This window comes from Dendrobium catenatum, unplaced genomic scaffold (assembly GCF_001605985.2).
Source record: "Dendrobium catenatum unplaced genomic scaffold, ASM160598v2 fragScaff_scaffold_574, whole genome shotgun sequence".
NCBI lineage: Eukaryota > Viridiplantae > Streptophyta > Magnoliopsida > Asparagales > Orchidaceae > Dendrobium > Dendrobium catenatum.
In genome coordinates this window covers 90,751-118,456 of record NW_021319036.1, presented here as the reverse complement: position 1 = coordinate 118,456, position 27,706 = coordinate 90,751, and the positions used below count along the sequence as shown (strand labels likewise).

The following is a 27,706-nucleotide window of genomic DNA, read 5'->3' as shown; positions in this document are numbered from 1 at the left end:
GTCAGAAATCTGTGGGCTCCGAAAATTCGGCCCCGGCCTCCACTCGTTTTTCTTATTCGGCGAGGGAGTTTTAACGAACTAAGTTCCGAGGTAAATTTTGGAAGGCAGATGGGTTTGTAGATAAGACACTACCCAGAGATTTCGCCCTCATTTTGCGAGGACTTTATGATCTGAGTTCTGGTTTCCTATAGGCGCAAGCCCCTATAGTTAATTACTCCTCTCGATCACGAGAGAACTTTCGATTAAGGCTAGTCGTCGATCAGATACGTATAGAGATACGTGTTATCTGGCATATAGTAGGAGCATGGGTTTGATTTGGACATTTGGGTTTGCATTTGGAGATTGATGTTTAAAATAGAAATTTTCACCATCTTGCACTTAAAGTGGATGGTGGGGGAATGGATGATGGGCCCGATCAAGATCCCATGGTTCCGTCGTCCCGGGCCATTGTGGTCCCTGGTCTACTTAGTCAGAGGAGGTAGTCGACCCAACCTGACAGAAGGATCCTTGTCGGCAGCCATGGGTTGTTTCGTCCAAGGGGACCTTGTAGACCTGGGTTGGATGTTTGTTTAAGAAGACAAATTTGAATCCACCTTAGCTTACAGAGGGCTTTGTGCCATATCGATCATATCCTATTGATTCATATCTCAAGGATTTGATGCCAATAAGAAACGTAACGGCGCTGGCCATAACCGGTATATCGTGGTGCCATTTGGCGGCAAAACCACTCGGTTCAGAGGGCCCCGGGTCGTCATAACCGTTTATCCTGCGGTGCCATTTGGCGGCAGACCGCCGGTTAGAGGACACGTACCACGTCCTTACTGGCAGGAGATTGTTTGAGAATGGATTCTAGTGATATTTTCGACTAGGCATTTCTCTCTTTGTGAGCTGAAGTTATATTTACATTTGTCCACCTCGGCAAACTATTGCGGAGGGTGGATGGATTTTGCTTTAAGCGTTGAGATGGATAGTTTCATTTTTAAATATTTTTTGAATTTTGGGATTTTTGTGGAGTTTTGGATTTTTTGAATTTCTATGGGCATTTTGGGTGGAGCTTTAGAATATTTGAAATGGACTGTGGATATTTGGGAGACATTTGAAAATATTTGGAAACCCCTCCGGTTGAGATATACATTCAACACGGCCATCATCGGGGTATTTGGGGTCATTTCCATTTAAAGCTTGAACCTTGTCGATTCTGTCTGGCTGTCGACAGGATCGAGTTTCTCGTAGGCTTTGTGCCTTTGTCTATGAATTTTCTTGATTTTAGGCCTTGAAGACCGAATATGAATGCATTAAAATAAATATTCCGATCACATTCGTAATCGTATATTTATCTGAGAGTTTGAACCCTGTTTACTCCTATTCACCTATTTAGAAGGATCGGGTTTTGTAGGCTTCATGGCTTTTTTTTTTCAGTGAATTCTTTTGATTATAGGCCTTGAAGGCCTAATATGAATTTATTGAAACAAATACATCGGTCCCCACGACCATGTATTTATTTGATGGTTCGAACCCTGTCGACTCCTATTGATCCGTATAGAAGGATCAGGTTCGAATTAGAATTCACTTATCGACCCGCGCAACATCCCTAGGCGTCACGTGTGTACCAATAACACGCTCGCCGGGGCCCGTGCGGGTGTTCGATTGTATACCCCTTTAGTGTACCTATGTGCATACAAATTATAATGCACGTGCAGGGGTACTTCGAAATATTTTGTAGTTGTGCATGTAACTGTTGTTTGGATGCACACTTCTCATTTGAGAGCTTATATACGCCTTCTGTCCGCTAGTACGAATATTGCGGATCCGGTGGCTTAGTTATTCAGATGTTATGAGGTATTTCCTCATCTTGAAATTGACTCTCCCTTTTCTCATTCACCGGGGATAGATCTTTCTGAACTTCTGAGTCAACGACTGCTGATATGGAAAGAACTCCTTTTAGGATCTTCGGTGTAGCGGACTCGTTATTTTCGGTATTTGTAGACATCAGAATTGTTTTCTTCCTAAGGATGGGGCAAGGAAGAAACTTTGGAACACCAGAAAGTTTAGTTCTAATTTGTTTGAACTTTTCTCCCATTCTGCCAGGAGGTGTCCTTCTCCGTACATCGATTTGCCCTTGTACCCGACATTACTTGTTGATTTTGGTCACCGCTGTCGTAAGTGATATCCATACTTGTGTCCATAGTGGTTCGGTATGCTTACGAGGTTCTCACTGTTGTTATCCACAAGTGGTTTGTAGTCATTTGCAGGGATCCATACTTGTGTCCACAGTGATTCGTTGTGCTTACGACATGCACACTGCTGTTATCCGCAAGTATCTATTTGCTGGGGATCAGTTGTATCCGCTACGACCTCCTAAAAATGTTTGTAGAAGACCCATTGATTCTGCATCATATCCACCCTTTCACCAATCTCGGGTGGTTTTTGTTAGGTTGCATTTGTTTGTAGAGGTAGGTCCTCCACTATTGGTTTCTCGTATTGCCACTCAATCTACACGCACTGTGGGGATTGTTTGTAGGAGTTCGTGCCATAACTTACAAACATAAATTATTGCTTCTCTTCTTTTTACAAGTAGATTATACTTGGAACTCATTTGTCTTCTTGAATTCGTGTCCGAGCCAAGTTTCATTTAGACTCAGGTTCATCGAGTCCACAACCCCCACTTAATGTTGTGTAGCGCAAGTTCAAATGTTATGTTCGGATTCGGATCCAGTCCAAATCAAAGTCTTTGTTTTATGTTATAGTCTTGTTCAAGTCCCCTGCAGCCCTTTGAGTTCAATTGCATGTTCATATGATTATTTAAAGTCTTCTTGAGTCTTTGCAGGTTCATTTTCATGTTCAAAATGTCTTGAATTTGGGTTCCAACTTTGATTTTATTTCATTTTGAATTTGATCTTTAGAAATCTTTTAGAATTTTGTTCTGATTTAGGTCCCCAAGTCTACTAGTCTCGTTCGAGTACAAGTCCTTTATAGTCCAAATCAGATCTTCGTGCTAGTTCAAATGTTCAACTTGAGTCCACATCTTTGTTCTCTTAGAGTTTCAAAACAGGTCCTAGTAGAGTAATATTTCACCCGAAATTTCGGCAGCCTCCCGGCGTCTCCCCCGTTTAGGGGAAAATGATGGAAAACTGGGCCTCCCGCCACGCTAGAGGAAAGCATGTACGGTAGGTGCCCTCTTACGAGGACACCGCGGCCGTGTAAAGTCTTTGTCCCCACCACGCCAGAGAAAGACGTGTATGAGTCTTCGGTACCTGTTGCAAGAGAGAAGCAGTTGTTTCCCCGCAAGCGGGTACTTATGAATATCCCGATCTTGTCGTAGGCACCGCACCGGGTTCCCTTCCCACCACGCTAGAGAAGGAGTGTATAGGTGGTTTGCCGGTGCGCCACGAACGTCGAGAACAGGTTTGGTTTAATCCTAATTCAAGTTAATTATAATTAATTAGATTAATTATAATAACTTTATTAGAATTAAGTATAATTAATTAAAATAAATATAATTAATAAAAATAATAATCATAATTAATTAAAATTAATTAAGATAATTATAATTAAATATAAATAAATTTTTAACGGGATTTGGCCGAAGATGCGCGTGACAAGGGAGAAAATTACCCTCACACAGAGCGAGCTCCTGTTATTGCTTCGGATCAAATGTCGTGACTTCCAGTCCGACCGGAAGGAAGAGTCGTAAGAAGAGCGGGGTCGGACGGCCAAGGAGGTCGGCGACACAGGGAGAAAGTTAACTTCACGCCAGCGAACTCCCGTTCTTTGCTTCCGATCGGAGGGGAAGACTGTCGAGGGAGCGAAGTCGGGCGGCCTTGAGGGAGCGGGGTCGGACAGCCAAGGAGCTGGGGAGGCACGTGTGAGGGGGAAGATCACTCCACGGTGAGCGGGCTTCCGTCCCGTTTCTGATCAAAGTGTCGTAACTTCCTGTTCGACCGGAAAGGAGGTCGTCGAGGAACGAAGCCGAGAGGGATCGTGAGCTGGAGGAAGCAGCAACGGCAGTGAGTGAGCAAGAGAGGGGGCTTCGGAGAGGAGAGCGAGAGCGTGAGCTCTCCATCTCTTTAACGACGCGAGAGTCGTGCGGTCTCGACGTGCGAGGATGCGACTTCGACGTGCGAGCGACGTGCCGAGGTCGTGGGATGGCAGAGGGCAGGTGAGACTTAAAAATTTCTTTCCTTCATTTTTTTTTTCCTCTTTTTTTTTGTCTTTTAAGGTCAACAATCAACGACTTTGCAACTTCCAGCATGTGTGGGTTTTTCCATTTTACAACTTCTGTTGATGGGTGTCAATGCAAGAACTTCGAAGCACTATTATCTCGAGGAGACATGAACTAAGTGCAATGTGATAGTATTCTATTCTTTTCCCTTGTCTATCTTGGGTTCTTGTATTTTTTGCTTGGAGTTGAGTTTGAACCTATTTGTTGATGTTATAAGATATTAGTTCAACTTTCAAATTTTCCTGTGTAAGAAGTAGCCAAATAATCCTATTGTGATCGTCAATGAATGGGATGCCATCTAGAGCCAGTGATGTTGTTAACTCTAAATGATCCCCCAATGTCATTATGAATCATGGAAAAAAGTTTCTGCAATAAAGAAGTTCAGGAGAGTTTACTAAATCACTATCTGCAGTACCTCTATTCTTTGCTTAAAGAACTTCACACTACAGTAGTCTGATCCTCGACTTTGATGTTGTTTGCACAACTGTTTCTTTCTTGAGTAGACTTACAATCTACCGGTTTTTTTCCATGTATTCCCTAGTAAGCATCTTTTGCGTGCCCTTTTTTTCAACAATGCTACACGTAGGATGTGTTTTATTGTCATTAAAGGCTGGTTGCGTGCCATGAATAGTAAGTGTTAAATTCATCATGAAGAATGGAGCATACAAGGGTTCCAGCATGAATTTTCTCCCACTCTCCTCTCTCTAGATCTTAGAAAAAGCTTCATGAACATTTGGTAGAGGCGTCATGTTAAAAAGATTCTTCCTTCTACATCCACCAGATATTTATTCAAGCCAAAGTGAATTTAAAAGATTCTCTCTTTTTCTTCAAATTTATGGTTTTTCTACAAAAAATGATATTTAAAAAATATTTTTTCATAAAATGTTTAAGACATGTGTCGGATGTATGAGTCCAATTTATTTTTAATATTTTTTAATCAGACACTTTTGTAGCACGTGTCGGATGCATGTCGTGTTTGATACGTGTTGGACATTATATACCTCTTTGATAAGAAGTGTGGGTGCATCATAGTTGCTTACCATTGTCTGGGGATTTTCATTCCAACTCAAAAATATCAATTTTTTGCCATACTAAGGCTGCGCTTTGAAATATTTTGTGATAGATTTTTCACCTTGCCTTGGATTTTTGTAAACTCTCTTGATCTCAAATATGACAGAGGTATTATAATAGGTTTTCAGATAGCCTCCCAAATCTCCTTGGTTATCTTGTGATATATGAAAATTTCACCAGTTTTCATAGTCATGGAGTTGCTAAGCAATAACATAACCATGTTGTTTCTTAGCTTTCACGTTCCATGGGTTGTCATCTTCAGATGGGCAATAACGCCTGTCACATAGTTTTCTTCCCTTTTCCAATATTGAAGATTATCACAGATTGTGATCACGGGATGAAATCTCTGTTTAAAATTGCGCAATTAATCTGCGCAATTCCTCCCAAAAATGCCTCGGAACCTACGCAATTCCACCTCTGTAAGAGGCGTACGCCTCACTGGGACTGAGTATTGAACAGGGAAGAGAAAAGTGAGTCATATTGAAGATGATGATGACATGGCATTCATAGATATAATTGGAGAAGAAGATTCACTTGAAGACCCATTTAGTGATGGGATATGATTGCATTTTATATGTTTTTGGAACTTTGGAAGTTTTGTTGAACTAATATTTTGTGATTTTGTACTTTGGGACATGATTTTATTGCATTTACTTTCTTATTTTCTACTATTTTTATATATCATTTAGATGTTTTTATTGTAAGGTACAATATTGCTATTATTTTTATGCTAAAACCCTCAATTTTTCATTTACGCAATTCTATGTCCGTGAGGCTTACGCCTCATACCGCCTCGAGGCTTACACCTCGCCTCACGGACGAAAACCGCCTCGAGGCTTATTTACGCAATTTTAAACCTTGGATGAAATTATAGCCATTAAATTTGTGACCGGTGATTAAGTGAAAATTCTTATGTGGTGTGTCATTTGTATTGAGTGTCACACCTCGGGTCTGGAAGACCTCGAGTCTGGAAGACGATGAACCCCGACAATACGGGACGCGATGAAGGAATAAAAAGTCATGTTTTATACTCACAACAAGGAAAAATACATAAACCAATAATGCAATCAAATATACCAAAGTAAATAGGAAAAAAAAAAAAACTAAATATTCATTTCATTAATGTGACTTCAAATAACATTGCACCAAAGCAATATAACTACTACAAGAAAAATAAGTTTGAAAGAAACAATAACATGAATGAAATTGCCTAACCCTCAAAATCAAAATGTATAATAATCTGCTATAAAATATAAAATACTAAATATAGTCTGCTGCTGATAAATCCGCTTTTTAGGTGACGGTTCACTAAATATACCAGCAATATCTGCTATAAAGAGACAACAACAAGTGAGTTTGATAAATCAAACATAACAAGTAACTCTTATCTATCAAAGCATAAACGGTAAAGTAACAGGGCATGCAGCATAACCAATCAATAGGTTGGAGTGAAAATCAATGTGTCACTATAACAATGCAATATGTCATGATTCTTGCAACATATTGTAATATGCTAGTGTTAGAAATATATATGTCAAACTATTACAAATGCCAAATCCTTCTAATGCTTATAAATGCAACTACATTAGGTATTATCATATCTTAAAATAACTTATCAGTCATTCATGCTTTTAAGCCTAAATCTATTTATACTTACATATATCTATAGCCTGTCTGTCAAGTACCCATCACCGGGAAGATAAACACTAACCCCAAAAAATTAAATGATTTCGTATAGAGTCATCACTCAGTGGGACCTTCAGCCTGACTAGCCAATATTCAATAGGGTTATACCAACCTACATACCATTGCATACATGCACATAGTTTCCAAGCTTCTTTTATAAGCCCTTTTCAATCGGTATTATATTTCCAATATGATTATTTTTATTTTATAATAGAATATTATTTGCAAAGATGATGCTATGACATTTAATAGAAGTGCACGCAATAAAATAAGTCTATACAAGAAGTCAATATACAAAAATTTGAACATTCATACATTACAATAAACCTATCTATGCAACTTTATTCATTGTGAATATAAAAAGATCTTCACAAGTGTATAAGTATATAATAAAAAATTTCATACTAATGATAGGACTTACAATCCAAGTAATCATTAAAGTCCTAAAGCAAATAACACGGATTATGCCCAAACAAAGAAGAGTATGTTTATATCCAAATAAGTACAATTACTTAACATGATTGTCACAAAATCCAACCTCAATTGTGACTTGCTCGACTCCACCAAGCGGTGGTCCTGCAATGAGTGACTACAAATTATTATAAGTACGTTGCTCAAGACATCCAAATTAATCGATTTAAATTACACCACTACAACTAACAGATTTTATAAATAATGAATGGTAAAATTTGATATAACATAGGGTTTAATCTACTCAAATTAGAAGTGATAAATAACAATTTTTTCTACCTGCTAAAGCCCAACCAAAAGGAATTCAAAGTTATATTAAAATCAATACTAATTGAATCCAACTTTGCATTAGAAATGAAATAAACTCTTAATTAAATGATTTGAAACATAAGAAGAAGAAAGAGAGAAGAAAAGAGAAAAAAAAAGAGGGAAAGAAACTCACTATAAAAGGAACAGAGATTGAGAAACGTTCGCCAGTGGCTGATGTTGTGAGAAAGAAATGAAGGGGAAGGAGAAAGAAGGGTTTTGATGGTTACTGTAGTAGAGGAGGGAGGAAATTTGATGTCTTATATCTCCTATTTGCTTTAAATGCGAAAGGGAAGGTTCGAAGCTTGAAAAATCATGAGAGGCGGGCAAATTGCTTGATTTACGCGATTAGAGAGAGAGAGAGAGGGAAGAGAGCATGCCAAAGGGCAGCTGCTGCGTGCTGCTCGTGTGATCAGCTGGTTTGTTAAATGCGAAGAAGCGGAGGGGCTCAACTCGCTCTATTCATGGCGCGTGAGAGGGTGCTGAAGGTCGAGGCTTCGACTTAATCGTTTGCGCGAAACACCTGGACCGGCCAGTCCACGTCTGACTATTACATTGAGGATGGTGATTTTGTGAGTGAAGATAATGTTCCTCTCGGAGAATGAACTCCCTCAATCACTAATCTTGCATGAATTTTGAAAACATATGCAAATTTTCAATCCATATCCTGCTCTAATACCATGAAGAAATGTTGAAGATTTTTCCAAAAATATTTTTGTCTTAATGCCTATTCCAACCAACGGTTTGTTTGGGATGCCAACTTTTCGCAAAAGTGATTGTAAATCTGTCATAAAAAAACATAGCTCACCTTGGCCTTTTGGTCGGGAGCTTTGATTATCAATCTAAAGGTCTTGAGTTCGAGTCTTATGTATGTGATGTGTGTGTGAGTTTATCTTAATTGGCCTTAAAGTTCCAAAAACAAGGTTATAAGAAATAAATTTTTAGCATAAGAAACAATGAGAAAGCAGTAGTCAAATAGAATATTAACTGTGATTTGAAACGCAAAGCAGTAAGAAAGTCATACCAAACAGATCATAAATCTACTACCGACCAAAAAAGACAGATTTCTCCAATAGAAAAAGAAACTAACCTATTCTAATAGGATTTATTAGTAAGCAAACATTAGCATAGCATTGCATTGAAGAAAATAACAAACCAAGAAGCCTCTACAAAATACCAGGAAGCCTTCTCCAATGTTGCTTGCAGCTATACGTTTGCCACTGCTACAGCTGCACCAATCTGAACATAATCCTACTCAAAATAAAGCAGTAGTATTTGAATCAGGTGGATTTACATGCATACCACAGATCTTTTACATATTTGCATATGTAATACTAAAGCATTTTGTATTTACTCATTTACCACTTTAATGCCTCAATCACATCAAAACATATGCAAAAAATGTATATTTCATTGAATATTAGTGCATATTTTTATGTAATTACAAGATTCAGGTGTGAAACATGTAAATATATAAGAATTATGTGGTTCTTATGCAAAGCCCCCTTGAAATTATTACTGTAGAAAATGAGATACTTACAATGCAGTATATTATTTTTCCAAAGGTGATTGCAATTCTGGATAAATTAAAAGATGAGAGGGAGAATTCTGGAAGAAAAGATGAAGAAGAGGAATCAAAATCTTCTGGATTATCAGAACTGGATGAAGACTGGGGCAAAGATGACCCAGATGAAGGTATAATATATGTAAACTAATATGTTTCTGGCAAATATAAAGGGCTATTAGTGTGTAATTGTATTCATTTGATCATGTAAAGTGATTATTTTAGCTTATTCAAATTATTATTTGCAATTAGGGGTGCAAATAATTCGATTTTAGTCGAGTATCTGTCTAATCGAGTTGAGCTCGTTTATTTCTTACTGAGCTTGAGCTCATTTATTGGGCTTGAAGTTGGTAAAAAAATTTAGGGGTCAAGCTCGAATTTGACTCAATTGATGATTTCGATTTCTTTGTTTAGATTAATTTTTTTTAGTGTTTTTTACTTTAATTATAAAAAATAATTAAAAAAGGTTTAAATATGTTTTATAATGTTACTTTAAAATTAATTTTAAATATATTTTAAGATAATTGAAGAGTTTGACGAGCTTACAAGTTGAGTTGGGTTGAGCTCGAGCTCTAGCTTGTATAATATATGAACTCAAGCATCGACTCGAGCTCGAACTCGAACTCGTGGGTCGATAAGTTCTACTTGTGAGCTCATTAATAAGTCGAATTCGAGCAGATTTGTGAGCTAGCTTGATTCACTTACATCTTTAGTTGCAACATTTATTTTTGTTTGTAATTAAATTTATAATAAGCCAACTACTTGTATCTTATTACAATCTTGAAAGTTAAGAATGAATTGATCAATAATCAAATGATAAGGATCTAATAGATTAATCAAAGTCTTAATATTCTAATCAACCAGCCCAACAATCTTGATTAATCACTCAAATTAGGATTAAAGTTTTAATTAATTAATGACATTGTGTTAAAAAACACTCAAATCTATTCATAGATATGAATTGAATCCATGAAATTAATTAGTTAATTAAATTTGGAATTAATGATTCTTTGCTTGAAATTAATTATTTAATCAATCAATTAAGATTTTGTTTAGGATAATTTTCTTATTATTTTTAAAGCAGTTTTTTAGTAAAGAAAAATCATTGTTAAAAACTATCTCAAATGAAGTCCAATAATTAATTTTACTGAGTGGTCTAAATTTACTATTTAATTGAGCTTATGATTTAAATTAGGGTTGTTAAATTGAGTTGACGATTCGAATTCATATCAAATTTGAATCCATTCAATCTGAATCCAACTCGTTTTTAATAAACAGATAAGAAAGAACAATGCAAACCCCACCAACTGGTAACATGAAGAACCTAAAGTCAACCCTTTCTCATTTTGGTTAAATTTTTGTAACAACTTATTAACTTTAAAGTTTAGAATATTCTATAAAAAATAATAAGATTATACCTTTAAGAAAAAGATAAGAAAAAATGATAATAAATGAGTCTTTTTAAGGTTAAAGATTAATTTCGCAGGTTAATTAGAATTTGACCCATTTAATAAATGAATTTAAAACCTAACATAAATCTGACCCGTTTATTAAAATGATCAACTTGAACCTAAATTTTTTAGGTGATAGGACACGTGATTTGTAGGAGAAATTATTCTGTGCGGTCACTAGACAGCGTCCCGAGGCGAATCAAGAAGCGTCACGTTATTTTTTTGTTGTGTACTGATGCTATATACCGCTGTGTATCGAGTGACGTGGTGCATCCTGATTCGCCTCTGAACTAACTGGTGACCGCACAGAATAATTTCTCGATTATAGACACCTTTAAATTAGCTTGAATTTGACAAACATGCCCTTAGGATTCTAACCAAGCAAGCCCTTCTTATCAAATTGTTTCAAACAGGTTCGACTTGAAAATTACAGGTCACCCACACCGACCCGTTGACCCGAAACAGGGAAAGCATTTAGGGCAGCCAAAGCACATTCCAGTCGCAACCCCGCTTCTTTGCTTCCATCGTTGCGCCGCCACTCCGATGGGTAGAGTCATCCGAGCTCAGAGGAAGGGAGCAGGATCGGTTTTCAGATCCCACACACACCACCGTAAGGGCGCGGCTCGTTTCCGGAGCCTCGACTTCAGCGAGCGCAATGGCTACCTCAAGGGCGTGGTGACCGATATCATCCACGACCCCGGCCGCGGCGCTCCGCTTGCTCGCGTAACTTTCCGCCACCCGTTCCGGTACAAGCACCAGAAGGAGCTCTTCGTTGCCGCTGAAGGTATGTACACCGGCCAGTTCGTGTACTGCGGCCGTAAAGCCTCTCTCATGGTCGGCAATGTCCTGCCTCTCCGCTCTATCCCTGAGGGTGCAGTGGTATGTAACGTCGAGCACCACGTTGGTGATCGTGGTGTGCTTGCTAGGGCGTCAGGAGACTACGCCATCGTCATCAGCCATAATCCTGATAACGGCACTTCGAGGTCAGATCTGAACCATCCAATCGGATCTCTTTTATATATTTCTCTTTATATCAGTAATGAGCATAGTTTTAGGACTGCTTTTCCAAACCTCTTGGGAAATAATGGTAGATGAGCTCTTTTTTTTTTTTCCCGTTACGTTTGCTTAAAGAATTTAATTTGATGTTGTTATATTTTTTGTTTAAACTTTTGGCATTCTTGGTTGTTTTCTTTGGCCACTTGGATGGAATTGCCAATACAAAAAGCAGAGTATATGCTTGATTGTTTTGTTTAATATTTGTTTTTTACTAACTTGAGTAATCTTTTTGCTCTTTTGGGAGTTTATTGATGAAGTTTTTAAGTGTCTTAGACTTTTGATTGAAAGGCGGTTCAAGTGTATAAGGATTGCTGAAACTGTTACATTCTACAGGATATTCAAATTCAAGTCATCTTATGCAATTGCTTTCTTTTACTTATTTTCTTCAATGTGAAAATAGTTGACAAATATTTTTGGCTTTTATAAACACTCTTTGAATCTGCTATTTTGAAAAAAATGGAATGACTTTTTGCAATTTTGTTTGTCTTAAATGTTATCTCATATTTTTAGGTTGGTTGACTGGCAAAAGCGTAGTTTGATTAAATCAACAATCATTATGATTATTCTTACTTGTTGGGTTTGGCTTATGAATCCTTCTCATCCCCCATCCTTTTTTTGAGGTTTGCATGACTTATTAAAGCTATTTTGCACAACTTCTGTTCATTTTACTATTGATTTACCCTTGTTATTGTTGGTGCATCTTCTATCCTTCATCATTCAAGCATAAATCATTGAAGACTTCACTATCTTATTTTCAACAAGTGTTAATCTCTCCTCTTCAATATGATTCATAATTTTGTATTATATCATTCATAATTTTGCATTTTACTTGTAAATTTGGCTATTAGTAATTTTTTAGTTCTTAAGGCTCCATAAAGCATAATGCATTTAAACTTTGTTCTATAATATTCAATTTTAAATTTTCACCACAATGGATCTTTGTGATAGAAATCTTAATTTATCGTTGATATTAACATCAAATTTCTTATCCTAGCTATAGCTTCATTGTTTGACTCATGTTTGACTCCTTATTTTTATCATTAACTTAAATATTTCAATTATTTTTAAATACTTATATCGAAAGCCTTCTTCTCCATTCATTTGAGTTTTACTTACTTTCTAAGATTTTGTTGCAAATATTCTTATGGCTCTCTAAATCTTATTTAGTATCTTAGTTGAGCCCAAATTGTTGGCTTCAAGCACTTTTCCAAAGCTAAGTCAACCTCATTTTTCTTAGATCAGTTTAGATGTAAAAATTTTGAAAATTTGGAAAGATATAAAGTTTCCCATAAGGAGTCTAGGAAAGCATTCTACGATGCAAATACTTTAGCTTTTAATGATTTATATAATAGATTAGATACTAAAGAGGACGAAAGATATATGTATCAGCTAGCCAAACAAAGAGATAGGAGTTGTAAGAACTTAGTTCAAGTAAAGTGCATTAAGAATGAAGATCAATTTTTTTTTTTTAGAAGAGGATATTCAATAAAGGTGGATGAGATATTTTGCTAAGTTTTTCAATGAAGATTGTGATAATACGATTGACTTTAGTAATCTTAATACTCTAAATGAAAATAAAAACTTTTATTTATATCGGCGTATTACTAAAACTGAAGTTAGAAAGGCTTTAAAGAAAATGAAGTGTATGAAAACTGTTGGACTTGATGATATTCCGATAGAGGTGTGGAAATACTTAAGAGATGAACTATTTTTTTAGCTTACTAAACTTTTTAATATTATGTTGAAGACTAAAAAGATGCCAGATGTGTGGAGAATGAGTGTGTTGATTCCTATCTTTAAGAATAAAGAAGATGCACAAGATTGTGCAAATTATAGAGAAATTAAGTTGATGTGTCATACTTTAAAACTATGGGAGAGAGTTATGGAGCATAGGTTACAACATGATACTAATGTTTCTCAAAATCAATTTAGATTCATGCTGGGTAGGTCTATTATGGAAGCCATACACTTATTGAGAGGTTTGATGGAGAAGTATAGAGAGAAAAAGAAAGATCTTCATATGATATTTATTTATCTAGAGAAAACATATGAGAAGGTTGCAAGAGAAGTGCTATGGAGAGTTCTAAAAAAAGAAAGGGATTAATAATGCTTATATTCAAGTCATTAGGGATATGTATGTTGGAGTTGTTACTTTTGTTAAAACCCAAGGTGGTTTGACCAAGTATTTTCCAATTTTAGTTGGATTGCATCAAGGATCAGCCTTAAGCCCATATCTTTTTGCTTTAATCATGGATGTTCTTACTAGAGATTTGCAAGAGGATGTTACATGATGTATGTTTTTTGCTGTCGATATTCTTCTTGTTGATAAGACTAAAGAGGGAGTTGAAGGTAAACTTGAATTATGGAGGTCAACCTTAGATCCTAAAGATTATCATTTGAGTAGATCTAAAACTGAATATATGGAGTGTAATTTTAGTAGTAATAGTTCTAGTGGGGGGTTTGTGACTTTGAGCGATCAAGTCATTAATAAGAGTACTTGTTTTAGATATCTTAGGTCTATTATTCAGAGTGAGTGAAATAGATGGGGATATTATTAGTAGAATTCAAGTTGGATGGATGAAGGGAAGGAATGCATCGGGCTTGTTGTGTGATAGAAAAGTACCAATCAAACTTAATTGAAAATTCCATAAGATGGTGGTTAGACCTGCAATGCTTTATGGCGCAGAATGTTGGCCATTAAAAGAGAAGCATAATAGTAAGTTTAAGTGTTGCAAAGATGAGGATGCTCAGGTGGATGAGTGGCTTTATTCTTAAAGATAGGATACAAAATGAGCATATGTGTGAATGGTTGGAGTAGCTCCAGCGGTAGATAAGATTAGAGAGAGTCGCCTTTGATGGTTTGGTCACATATAATGGTGTCCTTCTAATGCCTGGTTAGGAGAGTATATGTTTTAGATTTAAAGGTAGAGGTAGACCTAAAAAAGACTTGGTTATAAATATTAGAAATGACCTTTCTTTATTAGATCTAAATGAGAATTTGACTTTTAATCGGATACAATGGAGTAAAAGGATTCATGTAGCTGACCCACGTAGTTGGATAAAGGCTTGATGTTGTTGTTGTTATTGTTGTTGTCTATAGTTTATGCGAGTCAATAAATGGTTATTTAATGTTTTCGTGATTATTGTAAGACTGTTGCAAGAAAAGATGTAATATTTCTCCGTATATGAATTGTCTATCACTTTTGCAAGAATGTTTATTAAAATATTATATATTTATGCTAACTTAATAATTGTAACTGACCATGTAATGATTGAAGAAGTTACAAATCAGAAGCTGGGGAGTTACAAACGAGTTTGAAAGTTGGAAATTTTGAGGAAATGAGCCATAAATTAAAGTGCTAGAGTTACAAAAGAATTTGGGAGTCACATAACTTGAGGAAGAGAGTTACAAATCAAGAGCTAGGAATTTACCAAAGAGTTTGGTAGTTTGAAAATCTGGAGGAATGAAGTTATAAATCAAAAGCGTAGGGGTGTTACAAAAGAGTGTTAAAGTTATATCAAGAGTTGGGGAGTTATAAAAGAGTTTGGGAGTTAGTTAAATATTGAAAGAGGAGAGTTACAACTCTGAAGTTTGGGAGTTACAAAATTGAAGATGGGCAAAATTGAAGATGGGAGCTATTCTCACTCTCTACCATGAAGAGCTAACATTATGTGGCCCAACCCCTTTTTAAATTTTCATTAATGTTATAAATCTTTTGTGCTTATTTAAAACCCATGTAATGTTTGCAAATTATATGATGATATGGAATATGAGCCTCTTTTTGAGATATTGGGATTAACTTGCTGGTAATTATTTGGCTTCATATGCATGCATTTATTCTCTCTTTTTTCATACTCACATTGATAACATGCATGAAATGAAAGAGAAAATAATATGACCATGTGAAAATAGAAGGATGAAGAATGGAAGGCATTAATATATCTAAATTGATGGCTTCCACTGTATGTATTGCATAATCAGAATATCTTTATTATTATTATTTTTGTATGCTCATGTAGTACTCAATTTTTCCTTTATTTTCATGTGGTCATATTATTTCTTTTTCATGTCATGTATTTATATTATCATTATGAGTATGACAATGGAGAACAAATGTATCTATATGAAAACAAATTATCACCACCAAGCTACTCCCAATTAGGGGCATGCATCCGGTCAGTTTGCATGGATTGGTTGGTGAATTTGGCAATTAGTTGATTTTGGATCTAAAATTTTGACAGTGGAACCAATCAAACTATTGTCAAAATTGAATCACAAAGTGGTTCAAATTCAGTTCGGTTTTGGTTTAAATCAAAATTTAGTATGTGAAAACTAAATGTGATTTGGTGTGTTTTTAAGTAGCTCGCTTCTTTTTCTTTTGTATTGTAACCAACCAAAATGTACTATGAAAGGAACTTAACTTGCAATAACCAACAAGTGATGAGTTATGAGGGAAATTTTCAAGTAAAATACTATTTCTAATAAACATAAGAACAAATAGCTTTCTCATATGAGAACTGATAGAAACACTTGGTTAACTTTTCAATTTTAGGTAAACGAGGGTAATAAATTGGGATTCCCAAACCATAAGAGAGAAAGAGGGAGAAGGTGGAGAGAGGGTAACATATATCGTGGATTAACTTTTCACTTTTAGGCTTTTGGAAAGGAAGAAAGTAAGAACTATGTAATTAGTATTAGTAATTACACAATTAAGCCTACTTAGCCTGCTAGTTGCTTCTCCTACATGCCGAAACAAAATGGAGGCTCGCCTTTTATTTACTATTATCTATATTGTTTGGGTATTCAGTTTTACTTATTTTACTATAAACAGAATTGATCTAATAACTGTAAACCAAATAGTTTAAAAATATGAACTAATATTTATTAAACCAAACCAAAACACTCAAATATGTTCTGTTCAATTTGGTTTATTTGTTTTAATCAAATAAAGTATAACTAATATCTCACAAAGAGACTCACACGTTCATATCATCCTATCATTTGTAAATATAACATGGGTTTAAATAATCATCACTCAACTTGCAACATTAAAGATAAACTAAAAAAAAAAAGATGGCCAAACACATTATGATATCTCTTCATGATGGAGATTTAGTGTAGCTCTTATCTTCAAATTCTGTAACTTCTAAGCTCATGATTTGGAACTCGCCTTCTCCAATATTTTAACTTATAACTCTTTTGTAGCTATCGAAATTTTGATTTTAATATAATTTTTCAGGCTTTATTGCTCTCAATTTCTTTTGTATGTCCCTAGCTCTTGATTTGTAACTTCATTCCCCTAGGACTCCAAAAAATCTTTTGTAACTCTTAAGATTTTGATTTATAACTCGTGTCCTTAAAGTTTTGTGGCTCCCAAATTATTATTTTTACTGCATAGTACTTGATTTGTAACTCCCTTCCTCCAAACTTTGTAACCCTTAAACACTTTTGTTACTCCTTTGCTCTTGATTTGTCCAATTATTACATGGTTGTCCATCATCATCTAGTATGAATAAAAATGTAACATTTACATTAAAATCTATATAAAGGTAATTAATTAATATTATGTGGAATTTCATATTTTTTATCATAATCTTATAAGGATATCCCGAACATTAAAATTATCTTTATTGTCCTACATCAATGATTTTGTTCAATATTCTTTTCTAAATTTTTTCATAAACCTCTTATTTAATAGTTTCTTAAAATACTAATTTAAATTTATGATATAAATTATTATTTAACTAAGATTTTATGGTCATCATAGGTGATGCATTTAACCTATTAGATTTCTCACCTTTGTTCTTGAATACATTTCCTTTTCTCTTACTTTTATGTGTAGCCTATAGTATAAATTATTAAAATTTATAGTTTTTATTTCCTTTATATCCTTTTTTGCATGACTTTGAACTTCCTTGTAATGATTATAATACTTAATATATTTATTATTTACTACATCTGATTACATACTTCCTTGTAATGTCTATTTATTTATTTACTTCATTTTGTCATTTTAGGAGTGTGAACTTTCCCTTTCCCTCTTTGGAAGAACTTAGTTCTGCTTTATGATGATCTGCAAATCTATCTGGGTTTAGAATGATAATAGAAAGAATTTCATTGAAATATATAGAACTTAGTGATAGGTTGGTAGGTCTAGTAAGTCCCCAATCGCCGGCGATGCTTTCTAGAGATCCTTAATGTTGCTACTTATTTTACTTGTGTAGTTTAATTTCTAATTAACCTTTACTTCAAGAATAAAATGAATCATCGGTTTCTAAAAAATAGTTTATGCTGATTACTTTTTATCATGAACATTTTCATGTCAATGAGCTTTCCTTTTTGCTTCCTTCTTCACCCCAAATATTGGTGGGAGGCCTGTTAACCGTCAAAGTCACCATCCTTTTAAGTCTGTTGTGCAAAGGATCCAAGATACACACGTGGAAAATTGTGCTCGGGGAGATGTGTGTTTCAAGGTTCTTGGCCTTTGCTATTATAAGATTGGCAAAAGGAAAGTTCAAGCTTGATAGTGTTCGTGCAAACGATAGGCCTATGGAGTACCTTTAAGAAATATAATTTTTATTTATTAAATTGAGAGACTACATGAAACTTATTGTTAAACTCGTTTTTAAATGCAAATTCTTAGTCATCGTTGTCAACCCTTCTTTAAAATCCAAATTGAGGCATATTTGGGCTAATTGAAGTCAAGTTGATCAAATAAATAAAATTGAACAACGTCGACTTGATTGGACTTGATTCGAGTTCGATTTGATTTCAGCATCGTTGTTGATCATTAAATTGAGTCGAGCTAAGCCGGAATTAAGCAAAACTAATTTGATTTTAATGAAATATATTCAATTGAACATTGTCGAGTCAATTCGACTTGAACCGAATACAATTTAAAGCTCAACAATTTCAATCGACTTATGTTAACTATTTTTGAGTTAAATCGACTTTAATTAATGCAAACCAGCTGAAGCCATTTAATCCAAATGTCATTTGACTTATTTAGTTCAGATTTTCTTTAGCCAATTTAACTCTCAAATATTCCTCAAGCTATAAATTATCTCAGCCCTTGGATGGAATCAAGAATGAGGGGTACGATGGTAATTCTTCCTCCTTAGATGCTTCTAGGTTATAAGAAGTGAAGAGGATTATTTTTGGGGGATTCTATTCGTTCCATTCATACTTGTGTGACTTCATTCGAGTTAAAACCAGAGGGAGATGGATGCAGAGCGGGCGTGAGCGGGGACATTCACGTGCAATCCATTGAGCAAACCTATGAGAATATTAAATGGCAATATTCGATTCTGATTTTTTTTTCGTTGTTTATGTGAGGTTCTTTTACACAACTTAGTCTAATTTCAAGTATAATTCTAAACTTCTAGGTATTAATGGAACTAGTAGTTACCTGCTTTGAACTTGAGATTCCTAGTTGTAATTTATTCCACTACTTTCAGTATTTGTGGGGTTGTTTAGAATATTAAGTGGTAATATCCGACCTCTCTGAGCAAGCATTCTTAAAACTGTATGTAGAATCAGACTTTTTGGTGGCATGTCCAATTATATACTAGTTTCTATTCTTATTATGATATGAGCTATGACCAAGTAGTTAGGATATTTGCTCTTCCCACAGGCACCACTTGCATGAGTTCAAGTGCACTAACTTAACAGTAACCTTACTAATATTTGCACTTATGTGCTCATCATTCCAAATTAAAAAAAAAAATCTGCAAATAAAAGTTTGAATATCTGACGTGGTGGGTTGAATTAAGTAGTAAATGATTTTCATAGGCATCCTTTTTTTTTTCTTTATATGGATGTTTAGATATAATTGCAAATATAAATATAGATTAGTCTCGTGTACTGGCTCTTTTTCATCCCCTTTTGGCCTTTGAGATCAAAGAACTTTATGGATTCACAGTTGAATGAAAATTATCCTACAGAATTAAGCTCCCATCTGGTGCAAAGAAGATTGTTCCAAGTGGTTGCCGTGCCATGATCGGGCAGGTCGCAGGTGGTGGTAGAACTGAGAAGCCTCTCCTCAAAGCTGGCAATGCCTACCACAAGTATAGGGTGAAGAGGAATTGCTGGCCGAAGGTCCGAGGTGTCGCCATGAATCCTGTGGAGCATCCCCATGGAGGAGGAAACCATCAGCATATTGGCCATGCCTCGACAGTTCGGCGAGATGCTCCTCCCGGCCAGAAGGTTGGTCTCATTGCTGCCAGGAGAACTGGTCGCCTCAGGGGACAGGCTGCCGCTACTGCTGCCAAGTCAGAGAAGGGTTCTTAGATTGCCAGGTTTTTTTCTGGACCTTTTCTTCATCTTTTTATTGCAAGTGGATATTATTTTGCTCAAAATATTTATAAGACTTGAAAGTTTTGTAGTTCTTCTGTTGAAAAACTTTGGAGATCTCTGTATCTCTCTGTGTTGTTTGAACTTGTTTGTCAAACTAGTGTTATTGCCATGTCTTTGTTTCAGAAATCAAATTTGTTTTGAAATGGTATGTTTGCGTTTGAAAAATATGGTGGAAGAACTGCAAGCGTGGTTAGGTATTTTTTGGTTGGTTTGATTGTGTGAAACTGAGACTTAGCATATTTATTTAAATTAAAACTATATGAAGATATATATGTAGCCAAAAAGATTAAAAAAAAAAGCCAAAAAGATTAGGGAAGCAAAACAATCAAGTTTAGATTCTAGGTATGGCCTCAAGGGCTAGAACAATGTAAACCAGCCCATGATGCAACTTAGATTTCATTTGGGATGACTTTCTTACTGCTTCTTAAAGCAACTTTTTAGTATAAATTTTTTAATTTTTGTACTAAAAAATTACTTTACGAAGCAGTAAGAAAGCCGTCCCAAACAAACCTTAGGCTTCGGTTGAGACAGCTTTCTTAATGCTTTTAAAAGTAGATTAAAAAAAAAGTGTACTAAAATCTGCTTTAAAAAATATTAGGAAAATCATCCCAAACGTAACCTTAGGGCTGCAAACGAACCGAGCCGAGTCTAGTATGTGAGTGTTCATGTTTGTGCTCATTTAATATCAGCTTGTTCAAGTTTGATTCATGTTTGTTCGAGCTTTAGCGTTTGTGTTCATGTTTGGTTCATTTAAATTAAGGAGTGTTCATGTTCGGTTCATGTTCGTTCGTTTAGTGTTTATCGAGCTTGTTCGCGAACATATTTAATGAATTTTTTTAACTATCAAACAAACACATTCATAAACATATCTATGAACAAACACATTTATAATAAAAGCAATTGTCTATGTAACAAAGGTAATGATTATTTATATTTATTAATTCTATAGTCAAATATTAATTATTTTTATCGAGCTTATTCACGAGTTCAAAATCGAACACGAAACGAGCTTTTATCGATCTTCTTATCTAGCTTAATGTCGAGTTTGTTCACGAACTTCAAATGATGTTGTTCGCGAACATAAATGAGCTGAAGTAGGCCGAACACATTAGTGTTCAAGTTTGTTTATTTAAGAATCAAGTATTTAAAATATTGTTCAAGTTTGTTTGTTTAGTTAATTAAACCATCGCAAATGAGCTTTAATCGAACCAAACAACGAGTAGCTCGTCGAATGTTTGGTTCGCTTGCAGTCCTACGTAACCTTAGTATACTAGAACTAGATAGTCAACATGCCACTTGGATTAAATAAGAAACTATCAAATGATTGTATCTCACAAATTATCAATAAGTCTCTTGTGTATTTGACACCAACGCCACCCTTGACATGTTACCAAATTTACCAATGGATATATATTGTTAGTGAAGGATTTAGGGTTTAGGGGGTTGAATATAAAGTGAGCAAAAGGAAATATGGGTTAGTTCTTTAAGAGTAAAGTTATATGAGGAGCATGGAGGTTCACATTCTATATCCCTAGCTGACAGAATTTTTTCATCTTGAACTTGCTAAGACTATCTCCAATCGAACTTCATACCATCATATGTTATACGTCATTTGCTCCATTCGAACTCCAAATCGTACGCCAAATTTCAGTAGGTGATTAGTGCGAAGCCAATATTGGTGTCGGACTGTTCACCTACGTCAAAAAATTCACTGTGGGATTTGCCGAAGAAGCGTGCAAAAGAGGAGAAAAGCATGCCAAATATGATTACCTTCACAGGAAGCGCAAGCAAGAAGAAGAAATGACGTTCGATTGGAAAAGAAATGACTGCATTTTGGAGTGAAAAATGGGTTTTTCAGTTGGAGATGTCCTAAGACAGACATGCCAAACAAATATAACAAAAGCGAAATTCCTTATCGAGTAAGTTCTAACTGAACTTTGAACCAACTGAACTTTTGCTAGAAAACCCATCATAATTGGGGATTAGAGTCTCCCTGATGACCCAAATAGAGGATGAGAGTAGTCTAAGAAGTCCTACATTGAAGTCTAAGATGTTGAGGGGCTATTCATCTGAGTAAACAATTGAACTGATGAGAGGATGCTGAATTGATTGGAACCTCTATTAATCATCAATCAGGAGTTCATGATTCTCTTATCAAAATCTCTTCTCCTTTAGATTGGTTTTAGTAGAAGATGACAATTTCATTTGATTCCAAATGGCAAGTAATGAAATTTTGGTGTCTTTTTATTTGAATGATCTTCACTAAAAGGTTAGCTAATCTTAGTTAAAAAAATGTTTTTTTGTTAGGAACTGATATTAATGTAAGTATATATTTGGATGCATTATTGAGGGCTTAACCAAACAAGTTTAATTTGTTTCACATGAATCTCTTGTTGAATAAGCCCATGATGACTCAATCATCCCTTAAATGTTTATACACAAATTGATGAATGAAGCTTTTACATATTAGAAACTATGGAAGTGTAGCTTGAGCTTACTCCAACCTTATTTTGCTTGAATCAATATTTCTTATGCCAACTATTCAATTGGAATTGATCCATAGAAATTGACATTTTTGTCATCTCTCTCTCTCTCTCTCTCTCTCTCTCTCTCTCTCTCCCTCTCTCTCTCTCTCTCTCTCCCTCCCTCTTCCTCTCCCTCTCCCTCTCTCTCCCTCCCTTTTCCTTTGGCTTTGCTTGTGGTCCTTCTCTCTCATCATTCTTTGTTATGTTAAAAAACCCTCTTCAAAGTAGGTTGAAATCCAACACTAATCTCAAGCTTAACTAGGCTTCCTTAATGAAGAAATATTCATATGACATAAATATATCTATCATGAGTTAAACATCTAAAAAATAAGAGATTGACACATAATGCTTGAAGTTAAAGTCAAATGTTTGATATGAACTATAGCTTCATAAGAGTGTGCCCAATGAATGAGTCTAAGAGTCTCTTTAGAAGTAGGGGTGTCAAATTGGATTGATGAGTTGGGTTCAGATCTAATCCAAAATTGGCCCAACCCCAATCCTATGGATTGGACTCAGATTGAGTCGGTTTGTGTCAAATATTTAACCTGCATAATAAATGGATTGGATTCAGATCAAGCATAACTGAATTAGGTCAACTTCAAGCTAGACTCAAATTTGATTCTCCAACTCGTATTATTGACGCATTAATGAGGTATTGGATGCCCATGGCTTAGTGCTCCATCCTAATGGTGCAATGCATCATGTCCTACAAGATATTGAATGATTCAATGCCCATAATAAATCAGCTTTTATTGATTCCAACACTTAAGTTACTTCTTTTAATATTATTTTTTGTTTTCCTTAGAACATGATGAGGCTTCATAAGGTATATTGAAAAATCTCTCTCTCTCTTTCTCTAAAATGGTCTTTGCTACCTTACATCTAATCCTAAAGACCAAATTCAAACCTCTCCCAAAATATGAACAGGGTGTCATGACATGTTTTTCATTGGAAAAATTTAAAGCCATGAAAAAGACATTATTTATTTATTTCTAACAAAATTAATTATTCTCCAAAGCTCTCATATTTAATATAAACATCATTATAATTTATTATTATTATTATTTAAATTCAGAGCAAATGCTTTGAAAATTTAATATTTTCTCTTCAAAATTGTTACAAATATTTATTTTCATATAATTATGTTCTAATCAACCATGTGATTTAACCTTTTAAATAAATAATAAGAAATTGATCATATATTTTAATCAAAATTTGATCCTAATAAATTTAAATTTATAATTTTTTTTGATATAATTATATATATATTATATTGATATACTTTTTTAAATAATTTTTTTATTTATCATAATTTTAAAGAAAGGAATTATTGAGAGATATCTACCTCCCTCATATGAACAAAACATTACAAGCAGAGCAAATTTTTCAAGAATAAATTATATCAAAATATTTTAAAATAATTTAGTTTAGATAAAAAAAACAAAACATTTAGTTTTATTATACAATTAATATTAAAAATATATAGAAATTTTTAATGAGGAAAAATAACTGATAATATTTAAATATCTTATCATTTTAATACAACTTTAAAAAAAAAATTGTTTATTTTTTTTTTTTCTAATGAGTGCTCAACCCAAACAACATTTAATTATTTACAAAAATACCGCCAACAATAAATCTAATTAATTAAAACAGCATAACTGTTCACGACTCTTCGTTCTTTGAATGTTTGCAATATTTATTTATTACTTGTAAATAATTAATTCAATAAAATAAATTTTATTTCATTAAAAAAAAAAAAAATTGCAAGGTCAAGCAAGCTAGCTGGAATGCGTGTCAATCAATCCAGCAGAAATCTGATAATAAATAAATAAATATTTGAACTAACTTGCTAAAATTCGAAAATAAATAAATAATTGGACTAATTTGCTAAAATTCAAAGATTCAGTTGTGCTTTCAATTCTTTGTTTGGTTTGAAGGAATTGAAATTAAAAAAAAAAAAGGAAAAAGCTAAAATTTTGAATTGAAATTAATTTTTTAGATATTTATTTAATTTGATGAAATTGGGTTATTTTTTCATTTTTAATGAAAAATTAAGGTTGTTTGTGCTTTTTTATTTTTTTATTTCTTTATTTTGAAATAAAATAAATTATTAAAAAAATCTTAAAAGTAACTTTCAATTATTATTTTTTTAAATAAAAATCACCTCCATCACCGTTCACTACTGCTGATTATCGCCGCTATCATGTCGCCCTATCATCGCCCACAAGATTTAACACAAACAAAAAATAATACTTCTTAGATATAAAATATGCATTTACCTTATATAAAATATAGTCAAAATAAATAAAAATTGTTAAAATAAAAAGTGTTACCAAATAGCCCCTAAGAAATATGATTTATAATTTCTCACTTGCATCTAACCAAATGATTCATATATGTTATAATACCAAAAAATATAAAGATAGTATTTTAAATTATTAGAATTCACAAAGTTTGAAGTTCAAAAAATCATATACTAGGGTGAAATTATTCTGTGCCGACACTGAACGGTCCATAGATCAATCAGAACACATCACATCAACCGGTATCGAGCACCGATGCCGAACAAAAAATTAACGTGACGCGTTCTGATTAATCTCTAGACGCCCGACCGTTGTTGGAGAATATCCACACAATTGAATGAATGGATGTTTAAGTTGCCCTAATTATATGACAATTATTACGTCCTCCGACCGGACGCAGAGGAACGTCCGGTCGGAGGCCAAATCCCGCCAAAAAACGAGTTGTACTGAGCAAATACCGAGCAATACCAAACAATAACGAGGAATACCATCATTTGAAGACCCAACACCGAGTTATACCGAGCTAAATCGAGAAATATCGAGTTATACAAAAGTTATACCTAGTTTTTCCTAGAAAAACTCGGTACAACTCGGTATTTCTCGGTACAGCTTGGTATAGCTCGGTATTGGTCTTCAAAGAGCGGTATTTCTCGTTAATATCAAATAATACCTAATTGTACCAAGCAAATACCGAGTTTTTTGGCGGGATTTTGACTCCAACCGGACGTTCCTCTAAGTCCTTACACCGGACGTAATAAAAGTTCCTAATTATACAATTTGATATTGTGGGTTCATTCCTCTCTCCTCCCCTTCTTCTCCTCAAGTCAACCATTTCCTCCCCACCTTCTCTTCCCAACCAAGCTCCCATTGAAAACGACTAAAGAACTCCCAACATAACCCTACGTAGAAAAAGAGGAGAGCCAGCTTCCTCCTCTTCTCCATTCTCTCTTCCTTTCCTTCTCCAATAGCCAAAAAATCTCACCTTGGCAATTGTTTCTTCACCCTCTAGCCTCACATGAACCATCCTCTCCATTCAACCCTCTGATTCCGGCCAAAGATGTCTGCCGGAAACCACTGGGGCGGGTCTCTGGAGATCCACGGCGACGAAGCCACCGATGACGAGCAAAGCCGGAACCTTGACCTTGATCCCCGGGCGGTCAACCGCCGGCAATTTCTCGACGAGACGCAGCAGAGCTGGCTCTTGGGGCCACAGGTCGCTAAGAAGAGAAAGAATGAGTATATTGACTTGGGCTGCTTTGTTTGCAAGCGCAAGCTGCTGTGGTGGGTATTGGGAACTCTGTTCGTCGGCTTCGTCGTCATCGGAGTTCCTATAATTATAGCTAAATCCCTGCCGAAGCACAAGGCAAGTCCGCCGCCTCCGGATGAGTATTCCAAGGCGTTGCATAAGGCTTTGCTGTTTTTCAATGCGCAGAAATGTAAGAACTTTGTTCTGTTCCTCTCTGTTTCATACTTAGCAAGGTTGAATTTTTTTTCCTTTTGCTCTGTTCCTCTGTGTTTACAATAAGTCTGGCCGATTTGACTGTTTAAGGCAGCCATTCACAAATTTTCAATCTTTTTTTAATAATGAGATCTATGACAGTGTAACAGTTGTAAAAAAATCTTCTTTTTATCGCAATAACTCTGCATCTTCTTTGACAAATGATTGTTGAGCAACAGCTGGGCGATTACCGAAGAACAATGGGATACCATGGCGAGGGGACTCAGGGCTCAACGATGGAGTGAACCAGACGGACCTCAACCATGGATTGGTAGGAGGATACTACGATGCAGGAGACAATATAAAGTTTCATTTTCCATTGGCTTTCTCCATGTCTCTGTTGAGCTGGTCTGTCGTGGAGTACAGCAGCAAATACAAAGCTCTGGGCGAATATGATCATATCAGAGATATCATCAAATGGGGAACTGATTATCTTCTCCTCACCTTCAATTCTTCTGCAACAAAGATTGATAAGATTTATGCACAGGTTTGATCCGAACTACGAAACACATTAAATTGGTCTCAAACAAACCCTAAGCAAAATCTTGAATCTTGATCAGGTGGGCGTTGCGAAGAACGGGTCGACAGCTCCCGACGACCACTTCTGCTGGCAACGGCCGGAAGACATGTCCTACCCCCGCCCAATCATCTCCGTCACCTCCGCCCCGGACCTCGCCGGCGAAATCTCCGCGGCCCTCGCCTCCGCCTCCATCGTCTTCCGCGACAACCCTTCCTACTCCTCCCGCCTCCTCCGCGCCGCCTCCACCGCCTACAGCTTCGCCCGCAGCAGCTCCCGCCGCACCCCCTACTCCCGCTCCAACCCCGAAATCGCCAACTTCTACAACTCCACCGGATACTGGGACGAGTACATGTGGAGCGCCGCCTGGATGTACTACGCCACCGGCAATTCAAGCTTCGCAAACTTCGCCACGGATCCGCGGCTGCCGAAGAACGCGCATGCGTTTGCGAGCGTGGCGGATCTCGGCGTTTTGAGTTGGGACAATAAGCTGCCGGCGGCGATGCTGCTCTGGACGAGGCTGAGGGTTTTTCTGAATCCGGGCTATCCGTTCGAGGAGTCGTTGAGGGGGTATTTTAATGCGACGGGGCTTACTATGTGCGCTAATCTTAGAAGGTTCAATGTCTTCAATTGGACAAAAGGTATGTAAATTCAATATATATATATATATATATATA

The 27,706-nt window shown here is 35.6% G+C and overlaps 3 protein-coding genes across 3 annotated transcripts in view; all 3 read left to right on the top strand.

The window, feature by feature from the left end:
• The window catches only part of LOC110097889 (probable ribosome-binding factor A, chloroplastic), a 22,536-nt gene extending 12,942 nt beyond the window's left edge, over positions 1 to 9,594 (top strand). The window contains exon 3 of the mRNA XM_020824526.2: positions 9,322 to 9,594. Within this exon, the coding sequence (XP_020680185.1) occupies positions 9,322 to 9,471 (150 nt within the window). The 3' untranslated portion in view covers positions 9,472 to 9,594. The remainder of the gene's footprint in view (positions 1 to 9,321) is intronic.
• Positions 9,595 to 11,265: 1,671 nt separating this feature from the next.
• On the top strand, positions 11,266 to 20,331 carry LOC110097887 (60S ribosomal protein L8-like). The gene is made up of 2 exons (XM_020824525.2): positions 11,266 to 11,754; positions 19,772 to 20,331. The coding sequence occupies exons 1-2, from the start codon at positions 11,315 to 11,317 to the stop codon at positions 20,115 to 20,117; spliced, it is 786 nt and encodes a 261-aa protein (XP_020680184.1). The 5' UTR covers positions 11,266 to 11,314; the 3' UTR covers positions 20,118 to 20,331.
• A 5,334-nt stretch (positions 20,332 to 25,665) lies between these two features.
• Positions 25,666 to 27,672, top strand: LOC110097837 (endoglucanase 12; the record flags this gene model as incomplete). The annotated part of the gene is given in 3 exon segments (XM_020824444.2): positions 25,666 to 26,450; positions 26,692 to 26,999; positions 27,073 to 27,672. Coding segments are annotated over 3 exon segments (1,287 nt in total), but the record flags the coding sequence as incomplete, so codon positions are not given.
• Positions 27,673 to 27,706: the final 34 nt, after the last annotated feature.

Coding starts and splice junctions, on each gene's coding strand:
- LOC110097887 (XM_020824525.2), top strand. CDS start 11,315: ATGGGTAGAGTCATCCGAGCTCAGAGGAAGGGAGCAGGATCGGTTTTC. Junction 11,755..19,771: donor CCTGATAACGGCACTTCGAG/GTCAGATCTGAA, acceptor ATTATCCTACAG/AATTAAGCTCCCATCTGGTG.